Source organism: Onychostoma macrolepis, chromosome 14 (assembly GCF_012432095.1).
Source record: "Onychostoma macrolepis isolate SWU-2019 chromosome 14, ASM1243209v1, whole genome shotgun sequence".
Lineage (NCBI taxonomy): Eukaryota > Metazoa > Chordata > Actinopteri > Cypriniformes > Cyprinidae > Onychostoma > Onychostoma macrolepis.
The window spans coordinates 211,145-221,144 of record NC_081168.1 but is presented as its reverse complement, the minus strand read 5'-3'; the positions used below and the strand labels follow the sequence as shown (position 1 = coordinate 221,144).

The 10,000-nt window shown below is 41.8% G+C and overlaps 2 protein-coding genes across 5 annotated transcripts in view; one reads left to right on the top strand and one right to left on the bottom strand.

The window, feature by feature from the left end:
- The window catches only part of LOC131552918 (uncharacterized), a 4,257-nt gene extending 350 nt beyond the window's left edge, over positions 1 to 3,907 (bottom strand). The window contains exons 1-6 of one of the 2 annotated variants that reach the window (XM_058797121.1): positions 3,446 to 3,907; positions 1,602 to 1,698; positions 1,420 to 1,478; positions 1,248 to 1,292; positions 996 to 1,147; positions 1 to 914 (exon numbers count right to left, since the gene is read on the bottom strand). The exon at positions 1 to 914 is cut by the window's left edge and continues 350 nt beyond it. In XM_058797121.1, the coding sequence (XP_058653104.1) occupies positions 243 to 914; positions 996 to 1,147; positions 1,248 to 1,292; positions 1,420 to 1,468 (918 nt within the window). In that variant the 5' untranslated portion in view covers positions 1,469 to 1,478; positions 1,602 to 1,698; positions 3,446 to 3,907 and the 3' untranslated portion in view covers positions 1 to 242. Of the gene's footprint in view, positions 915 to 995; positions 1,148 to 1,247; positions 1,293 to 1,419; positions 1,479 to 1,601; positions 2,586 to 3,445 lie in introns of those variants that run through there. The other variant, XM_058797122.1, reaches the window with a different exon arrangement.
- Positions 3,089 to 10,000, top strand: part of LOC131552916 (cohesin subunit SA-1) — a 57,196-nt gene continuing 50,284 nt past the window's right edge. For 2 of the 3 annotated variants that reach the window (XM_058797119.1, XM_058797117.1), the window contains exons 1-6: positions 3,089 to 3,224; positions 5,714 to 5,742; positions 5,857 to 5,950; positions 6,029 to 6,163; positions 6,238 to 6,334; positions 6,694 to 6,770. In XM_058797119.1, coding sequence (XP_058653102.1) covers positions 5,720 to 5,742; positions 5,857 to 5,950; positions 6,029 to 6,163; positions 6,238 to 6,334; positions 6,694 to 6,770 — 426 coding nt within the window. In that variant the 5' untranslated portion in view covers positions 3,089 to 3,224; positions 5,714 to 5,719. Of the gene's footprint in view, positions 3,225 to 3,974; positions 4,748 to 5,713; positions 5,743 to 5,856; positions 5,951 to 6,028; positions 6,164 to 6,237; positions 6,335 to 6,693; positions 6,771 to 10,000 lie in introns of those variants that run through there. The other variant, XM_058797118.1, reaches the window with a different exon arrangement.

Below are 10,000 nucleotides of genomic sequence, written 5' to 3'. Positions count from 1 at the left end.
TCATTCCTGTGGTATCCGTGAACGGCGACGAAGTGTCGCACAACTCTGACTGAAGTTCAGTGATGTCAAGGCTGTAACGTGATTGGTTATTAAGGCACACGTGATAGCTAGCCGTTAGGTAACAGTCAGTAATACAGACCCTCATCTCCGACAGTAAGACACACTCACAGCAGTGAAAACCACTCCATACTTTATTCAGCTTTACATCAAACACAGTGAATGAAGCAGTGAAGCGAGGGACGCTAGGCGCTGTCCGGCGTCTCGGCCGCGGGGTACGCGTGTCGGAGCGGGTCGTAGAGTTCGGAGCGGTAGTTGTAGGGATAAAGGCGGCCGTGATACGGGTGTGGGAGTTTCACCTTCACTGGCACCGGCACCGGCTCCGGCTCCAGCTCCGGCTGGTCGTCCTCCAGCACCGGCGGCGGAGCTTTACCCTTCACGGCCCGCGGCGGCTGATCGATCAGGCAGTCCGGGTCCCAGTACGGGTCGCAGTCGTACTCCATTCCCTTGAAGACGATGGGGGCCGGTGGAGGGGGCGGGGCCGGATCGGATTTCTTGGAGGGGGCGGGGTTGGGGGCGGGGCCTTGCAGCTTGCAGGTGGGGTGATATCGCGGGTCACACAGCACCGGCACGGCTCCGCGCGGCATGTACACGATGTGCGGCTTGCACTGCGGGTCTTTGCTGTTGCACAGATAGACGACGTCAGCCTGCGTGGTGGGCGGAGCCACGGGGGCTTTGACGGCGGCTGGGGGCGGAGCCGGCTTGCAGTTCTTGTCTTTGGCTGGGTCACATTTGGGAAGCGGAGGCAGAACCGGAACCCCTAGCTTGCTCTGGTAGTACGAGGCGTTGGGGCCGTAGACCTGCTCCAGGTGCCTCATCTGCTGGTACAGCATGCGGATCCGGTCGATCTCGTACAGCTGCGGGAGGAAGAGCCGGTCAGAACTCAGATACACAGATAAGGGCTGTAAGTGATGTGTGAGGGTCTGCCGTCGTCTTACGCCCTCGGTGTGTCCGATGCTGCTGTAGTATCTGTAATACGCCTGGAAGTCTGGACTTTGCCTGTGCCAGCGTGGATCAGCGCTGCGTCTCGGCCGAGAACTGGACAGGAATTCATTCGCCTTGTTGGAGTCGATACTGACTGAAGCAGCACCTAACACACACACACACACACACACACGGGAACTCTGAGAAAATTTTCATCAAGACATATAAACCATTAGATCCTTTCAGTTGAGTACAGAGATGTTCACCTTCCTGTTTAAGGACATTCATCAGGGATTTTGCCCCGAGCTGACCTTGAGTAAAACATTTTAGCACAATTTACCTTCAAGATAAGTGACAAAATATACAAAAAGACGGACACAATTGCTTATGCTGTTGAGAAATACACAGTGCATGAACGAGAACGGAGTGAAAGCTCACATGGCAGCAGCAGAAGGAGCGCAGACAGCAGCCTCACCGCAGACATCATGACCTCTGACCTGCAGACATGCATTATAATGTTTCTCAACATATCCAGAGGAACAAGGAACAAAGTCACGAAAAGCTCATTCAGCTGCAGCTTTAGTAAAACCCTCTGTAAGTGTTACAGAGTCTTCACTCACCTCTCCCGTGATGCCTCTCTCCCATCACTGAGCGCGCACAGGTGACTTTATACCTGCCCTCCGCCGCTCTGCTGTCAATCACTCGCGCTCAGCGCCACTATTGGTCAGATCCGTGGAAGCCACGCCCAGCGCCGCGCCACCGCGCGAGCCACAGGAATAATAAAGAGTCAAACTTTGCATTACTACAGTGTTACGTTTCCTTAAATAAAACTGAACACATAACATCGATAGTTAGAGATTTAAAGCGCTGGGTCTGACGGCTTTCACCGGTGCAGTCGCGTGCGAGCCGCCGTCGCCGGATTATTACCGGTTTAGTTAAAAACAGATGTTTTCCGCCGAGCTGAAACTTTAAAAGCTGCTAATAAAACAGCTTCTGCAGACGCGACACATTCCTGAAACTTGCATCCCTTTTATCGCTCTTATTTTCATCCTGAGGAAAAACATCTGAGCAGGTCTTCACATGCAGAAGCACTTCTGAAGCGAGGCTCGTGATGCTTATAGTTATAGTTATAGTTATAGTTACAGTGGAGAGAAAACTACGAACAACAGTGAGGAGATGGGCTAATGGTGTAGGAGGCGGCATATTTTGTTTTGTTCCATATTGCTAGTTTAAGGGTCCATAAAAAGGACTGGTAAAGAAAGAACTGTTCAAAATGTTAATTTCGTTAGAGCAGTAGACCTATATGACAATCTCATGTCCGCATCAACGAATAAACGCCATAATTAACGCCATATGGCGCAATAAACGGCGGTGTATGGTCAAACATGGCAAGTTCAAATGTGCGTTCAAAAGGACTGGTGAAGTAAAAACCGTTCAGTTTGTATTTCTGTTAGAACAGTAACTTACACCTAAACCTCATGTCCTCTTTAAAATATCCATAAAGGCGGTGAATACAGCTAATTAATAAAATGAGTCCAATAGAAATGATTTCGTTAGAGCAGTACATCTATATGAAGCCCTCGTGTTCAATTTCACACCCTGAAAGAGAATAATTTCAATAATTAAGATATTTTAAAATAGCATTGGTAGTCTTGGGACTTTTCCACACTGAAGTAAAATGTGTCAGTAACAGTTACAACAAGGTTTAATCTTTTTATTTATTTATTTATTTTAGTTAACTAGATTTGGCATAAGCTGATCCTGAAAAACACTCCGAAAACAGGCATTAATTCCAACATTTACTTTATTAAAAGCAAACATTATATCTTTTAATGTCGCCCATACGCTTCCTACGGTGAGTGAAGAAGAAGATACTGTTAATATCACCTGAGCTTCATAAACAACGCACTTTTGTTAATTACCCTTAATATTAATATAGGTAATGAAACAATAAGAAACACTATGAAAAGTTGAGATTTGCCAGCATTGATGCACAAAATCAGGATCTGCACAAACAACGGGATTCTTCCAATCAGACTTCACTCTGCTCAGTTCTTAGCCAATCATTGTTCAGACCACCCGAGTCAACAGCCAATCATTTTCCAGCAAGCCGCGAGCTCTGCCTGGTAACCGGGGTGGGTTTCCCGCGCTGTCACTCACGCGCAGATCAATAACTTCACTCAGCATCCGATAGTTATCAATTATTGGAAATCTTCCGAAGTCGCCCATTAACTGATTCTGAGGTGAGTCGCTCTTCAGACTGAAGTAGCTTTACTCCACAGGTTCTGATTCTGAGGTAACTTCTGTTGGTTTAGCTTCCGCTTTAATTCATGTAAAAACGTACGATTTGATCATTTTTCTGGAGTGTAGCAGGTTTTCTGGATCCTAGCGCTCGTGTTTCCGCGGGTTTGCTCGGTTCTTTGTCGATTACACCGGTCTAATGCTAGAGCAGAGGGAAACTGACCCTTAAACACTTGACCAACACAGAACTGAAGTGGTTATGAGGCTAAATATGAAACACACAGCATCATGTTAATTCTGTCAATGATCAGCCGATCTCTCAGCGGCTTTGGCTCATTGTTTCTTCCATATTAATTTTATCCAGAAGAGGCTCAAAAATGGGGTTAATTTATTACGTCATGAAAGGCGCGAACATTTGTGACTGACAGAAAAAACGCGCTCAAATCTCTGGAGGTCTGTGAGTCCAGCCAATGTTTCTAAATAAGTACATTTATCCTTTTTTTCTCATTTATCTTTAGTTGCTTACATGGGCGTCGCTAGGCCATTTTTAGGGGGGCTTTAGCACCCCTAAATTTCTGCTCAGCCCCCCTAAAAATCTTGCGATTCTTCCCCTTTAAATTTCAAATGAAAACGGCGGCAGACTTCGGCTCCTCCCCTTTCTGCGCGTTCTTCAGTCCACAGACTGCGGTGGCGCAGAGGAGAGGAAGGTGTGTGTTTATCGATAGATTGTTATAATATCTACATCTATGCAGTTCTTTGTCATAAATACAGTTTACAAAAAGTCATGGGAGAGCAATCGGTTTCCAATCTACTATAAAGTTTTCGCTGCATTCACCACTCATCACACCACAGCTGTTTCCTTCAGCAAAGCCATTAACACATATGAACGCATACTTTATAACGATCACGTTATTGCTATTTTCATTTGGAAATTTAGCTTTCAATATAGAACATAATATTATAGTGCATGTGGCATTAACTACCATACAGTTATGCATAGAAATGATTAAAGACAGTGACCGACATCCCTCAGTCAGTGCTCATTTTAATTGCTTGTTAATTTTTTGTACAAATTTTCAATCATTTTTTTTGTAAATATTTATTTATTTTTTTGTTATTATACCCTCATTGGGAGCTGAGCCCCCCCTAAAATGAAAATCCTAGAATCGTCCCTGGTTGCTTACACGCTCCATACATCGCGTTCAACCCCCGAATCCGACTGTACACGAGTCTGTGGGAGAATGTGAATTTATTTGATTGTGGGTTGTTCTGAGAACGCATTATAAGCAGCGAGGCGCAGGGCAGAGGAATTAAAAATGCAAGATCTGGAGAGGCGACAACTTTTACACTTAATCATCGCGGCTTCACGCGTGCGTCGCGCCAGGATTCGTCGTAGTTCAGAATCTGATTGGTCACTGCCGAGTTACGCAATCACGCAGTAAGTGACGCACGTAATTGGAGAGTAAACAGAGCTAGAGATGACCGTGTATCAGTTATAAACTCATTGCGCTTCGAGGCATCACTAGTAAGTGCTTTCTGAGAGATTTCTAATCGATTGTTTACGACGCACGTGTGTCTGCTTTTGTGTAATGACAAAAATAACAGTCGATTACTGCCCTTGATATTGAAATCGCTATTTTTATCGCTATAATGCAGATTAAGAGGGTCATTTTCCAAAAAATGTTGATTTTCCAATTTAGGCTTAAGTGAGAGTGCTGCTATAATTTGTCTTTCATAAATTATATAATTCTATTTCATGAATTAAGGAAGTGTGACAGTAACACTACTGACCATTTTTGTTAATATAAAATGACTGATAATGCAAAATACTTACCTCTGATCTTCTTAACTGTTTTAAATTCATTTTAAATAAATTTTTATATCATTTCCTTGTTTTTATTTTTAATTCCTTGTTTTTATTGCTGTGATTATTTAATTTTTTTTAATGACTATTTCACTTCCTTTTATGTAAATCACTTTGAATTACCACTGTGTATGAAATGTGCTATATCAATAAACTTGCCTTGCCTTGATCAGACTATGAACAGTAACTTATAATAACATCTAATTTTGTGTCAATAAAAGTGTGAGAAACATACAAGATTTCGCACATAAATACTAGTTTTAAACATGTATAATGCCAATAACAACAACAAATGAAATAGGAAAAAGTCATTAAAAATAAACGAAAATATGATGTAGAAGTGGTGTGTGTACTTGATGAAGAGAAATAACTGAAAATATATATAAACAAACTCTAATATGACTCAAAACTTAATTATTTAATAAACTGTTGTTGTGTTATTAAATTATGGCTTTCACACAAGGAAACAAAAAGAAAAAAAAATATTTTGATGGAAAAGTCAAGGGAGAGGTTTGTCACCCAATACACACTTCACACAGATGTGTGCCTGTCTGCTGATCGATCGATCGATGTGATCGACACCGAGCCGCTGATCAATAACTGATTTGTGTTTGTGTTGATCTGTAGAGCAGCATGGATGAGTCCGAGCTGTACAGGTAAACCAAGTGACGCACACATACCAGTGCTTTTGTGCTGATGATGTCCTCGTCCTCCTGACGATGTGTGTGTGTGTGTGTGTGTGTGTGTGTGTGTGTGTGTGTGTGACACAGTTCGGAGGACGAGGACGTCTCTCTGACCGGAAGTGACTTTGAGTTCCAGCTGAAAACCTCCAAGAGGAAACTGAACTCAACTCAGGGAGCAGCAGTGAGTACAAACACACACACACACACACACACACACAGTATGAAGGTGTGTTTTAAGCCTTTCTCTCTTTGTCTGGAGTCTCCTAAGAGGGTTCGTCATCCGTCAGTCAGCGGCTCCAGCCAATCACAGACCCCGGAGGAGTCCCGCCCCCTCGGCCGCGCTGATGCCTGTCATCTGTATGAAGCGGTTCGGTCCGGCCGCAGCGCTCTGTTGGTGAGAGACCACCGATGGTGATGATCGGGGGGGGGCTTCATGTGTTCAGTCCTCTGATTGGCTGTCTCTCTTAGACGGTGATAGATGATTGGCTGGAGGAGTATAGAAGAGACAGAGAGGCGGGGCTTCTGGAGCTCATCAACTTTGTGGTTCAGTGCAGTGGTTGTAAAGGTGACGTAAGACACAAACATCACTGATATCGGCGTGTGTTTCTGATGTCTTGCCCAAACACCCACACTTCAGAGCGCATTTAGAAGCACCACAAATTAAATTATGTCATGTTATAGAGACTACTGAACAGACATATAGAAATTGATTTTAAAATGCAAAGTATTTAAAATAAAAATAAAGCTCTGTAAACACTTGCATTTTTACAACACTGTAAGTGTGTCTCATCAGGTAATGAAAAGCTCTGCACACTTGAACACTTGGGCCAGATACAGGAAACACATCATATAAGTGCTCACGTGCAAAGACTGCAAGTGTGTGTATTTGGACAAGGCTTGAATCAAATGAACGTGCTGTTTCAGGTGTCGTCTCCAGAGAGATGTTCAGCAGCCTGCAGAACGCTGATATAATCAGTCACCTGACTAAAGAGTTTAACGAGGTGAGAGGAATCGACTGTTTTTGACTCCAGCCATATTGTTTTCCCTGTAAAGCTGCGTCACATTTACCATTGCTTTAGAAAATGTACTAAACAGGGCAATGGCATAAGAGTGCAGATGGGAGTGGAACGTTCTGCTCATCTACTGACCATGTGCAAATTAAAGAACACAGATGCAGATCATTTCCATAATGTTCAATCTACCAAGAGCAGTGCGAGTTAGCGCAGGGTCGCAAACGAGCAGAGCTGATGATAATCAGGTGTGTAATCGACTAACAAAACAGGAGCGAAATGGGTCGAGACAAGCTTTTTTGAATGTTAAATAAAAGCGTTAATACCAGTAACCTGACTACTGCAAACCTTAGCAAATCACCTTGCATGATTGATTTAATTGCTGTCCTCACATAGATGTTGTATCTGACTCCTACAAACACACGTGCAGGAAGGTTAGCCTCAGAAATAACCGTGTCCTTCTTTTCATCGCTAATGTTTCATTAGCGTCTCACGTGGATGTTTGAATCTGAAAAGCGCGATCGGCTTGAGACGGGAAAACTGGACATCGCGTTGGTTTCATACGGATTACTTTATCACAGAATATTTGTTTTGGATGTGACTTCATTTAAAAGTATACATTTCAAGCTTTCTATACATATATTTGTCATGTATTTGAGGCGAGTATTCGCGGAGATTCATGTTGTTTTATTTACGTGTCTGTGAAGAGAGGTGACAGAGCCGGCAGAGAACGCACCGTGTTTATTTTCTTTATTTTACAAAAGCACAGTGTGTCGTTGTTATTATGACTATACAGAAATAAAAGTAGACCCTTTGCAGTTTCAAACGATACCTTATTCTTATCTGTACGATCAAAACTGAGTATTTTTAGTTCTTTTTGCGGTCATAAAGAAAATGCGAGACCAGTGTGGGCTGTGACCCCAGGGGGTTAACATTGCTCCCATTCATCATATTTTGTTGTGTTTCGTCTGCAACAGAAAATGTGAAAGTCTAAAAGAAAATAATTTATAAATATCCTGAGTACTTCTTTTAAATTTGCTTTATTCAACATCAAGAAGATCAGGCCCTTTCTTTCGGATCATGCTTCACAGCTCCTTGTTCAAGCTCTTGTTCAGTCAAACCTTTACAATTAATCCAGAATGCAGCAGCAAGATTAATTTTTAATGAGCCAAAAAGAACGCACGTCACACCTCTGTTTATCAATGTGCACTGGCTACCAATAGCTGTAGTAGGCGTTAGTGTTCACCTACAAAACCAGCACTGGCTCTGCACTCCTTTACCTAAATTCATTACTTCATACTTGTATGCCTCTAGAAGTTTGCGTTTTGCAAAAAAAAAAAGGCCTCTAACACTAGCTTCTCTATTCTTTTTCTATTCTATCTACTTGTTTTCTTTTTATTATATAAAAAAACACCTTGCTACGTGTTCTGCGTTAAGCAAACTGAGTCTTGTTGTAGCACTTGCATATCATTGCTCTTTTGTTGGTTTTGATTGCTTCCATTGTCCTTATTCGTAAGTTGCTTTGGATAAAAGCACCTGCTAAATGTAAATATCAGATTTTTTTCTCGTTTGTTCTGGAGCCGGCAGGTGATTGGGCTGCTGTTGTTCTGAGCTGATGCAGCTGTTTCTGGAGACCTGGGGCCTGTTCTTCGTACGTCGCTTATTACATCTGAGATTTGCGTATTACATTAAAATATCTGGATTAAGTTGTCTAAGATTACTGCGCGTTCTCGTGTTCCCCGAAAAGGGCAGATGTATCGATACTCGAAACCATGATCAGCAGTGCAGCGATTGGCTGGCGGCAAGACAGCAACGTAATGACATCATTAAGGCTGGGTATCGATTCAGATGTCCCGATTCGATTCGATTCGATTTTATTTATTTTTTTTTACATTCAGTGAATATAGTTTTAATACAAAAGCTATTGATATTTCTAAAAAATTAACAGTAAACATCAGTTTACAAAAGATGGATTAATAAAACGAAATTAAGACCCACAGGCCTGTATTTTAAACCTATTCTTTTTTTGTATAAGGTCCTTTCTTAAACAATAATAGGACCCTATAAAATGTTCTTAATTTTTCTGGTAATCAGATGAAGGCATAAAACATTATCCTAATCAAATGAAAATTAAACCCTTTTATTTTTTGGCAAACAAAGTGCTGCACAACAGATGTTTACTGTTAAAATTAAAAATACAACAAATGGGATTATTCCTTTAAAAATAAAGATTTATTAATATTTATTAGTAGTAGCATTGAGTCTTAAGACTGCTCTTAACGTTAAACTAAACTTTTATTTTGACAGGTTGCCGTGAGGAACTTGCTGTGTATCATGTGATATGACGGTAGTTTTCTCAAATTAAACTAAAATGCTAATGAAATGACTCTCAGAGCAGCAGTGTGTTAATATCATCATATAGTGAGACGGCAGAAGATGAAAACACCGCGAGCGTCGTCCGCGCTTTAGTATGTGTATCGTAAACAGTGCGTCGCACTAGAGCCCTGCACGGGACTGTTTTCTTAAACCCGCTCCCGCTGAATTTCTGACCAGGACCGCCCGCTCCCGCAACCTGCGTGTTCCACTCCCGCCCGCGGACTTTCTCTCCTTCCTTCAACTTAACATCCAGAATAGCAGGATTTAAACATGATTGTCTTTAAATAAGATGAAGTCATGCTAAACCAAAGCACCACACCTGACAAAAACATTGGGTATTTTTTTATTAGCGTTATTAAACATTAACCATTAAAACAAAAGCACAAATAGCAGTTTTTAAAAGTAGCCTACTGCTTGATACACAAGCACCAAACGATTTACTAAACAAACAGTTTAAAGGTCATTTCACACCCAGTCAGAAATTTTCGCACGTTAAAAAATAAATACAACCTCACATTATGTCACACACTGCCTCCGAAACTTTAGTCCTTCATAAAAAAAAAATCGGATCAGGTTCGAGTTTCTGCTTTTTCGCATCCGTAGCATGCATTTTGATAGGAAAGGATGAGGAATACGAAAAATCGGAAAAACGTGTGCAATGACCTTAACTGTTAACAAACAGTTTAAGTAGGCTAAATAAGCCAAAGCAAAATATGAAATAACTTTAACTTAAGTAAATAAACACATAGATAGAATTTAGAAAATAGGTATGTCGCCTCAGGCAGAGGTGCCAGATTTATGTCCTTGTGCACATTTATCACAACTTACGAAGTTGAACTCTTTCC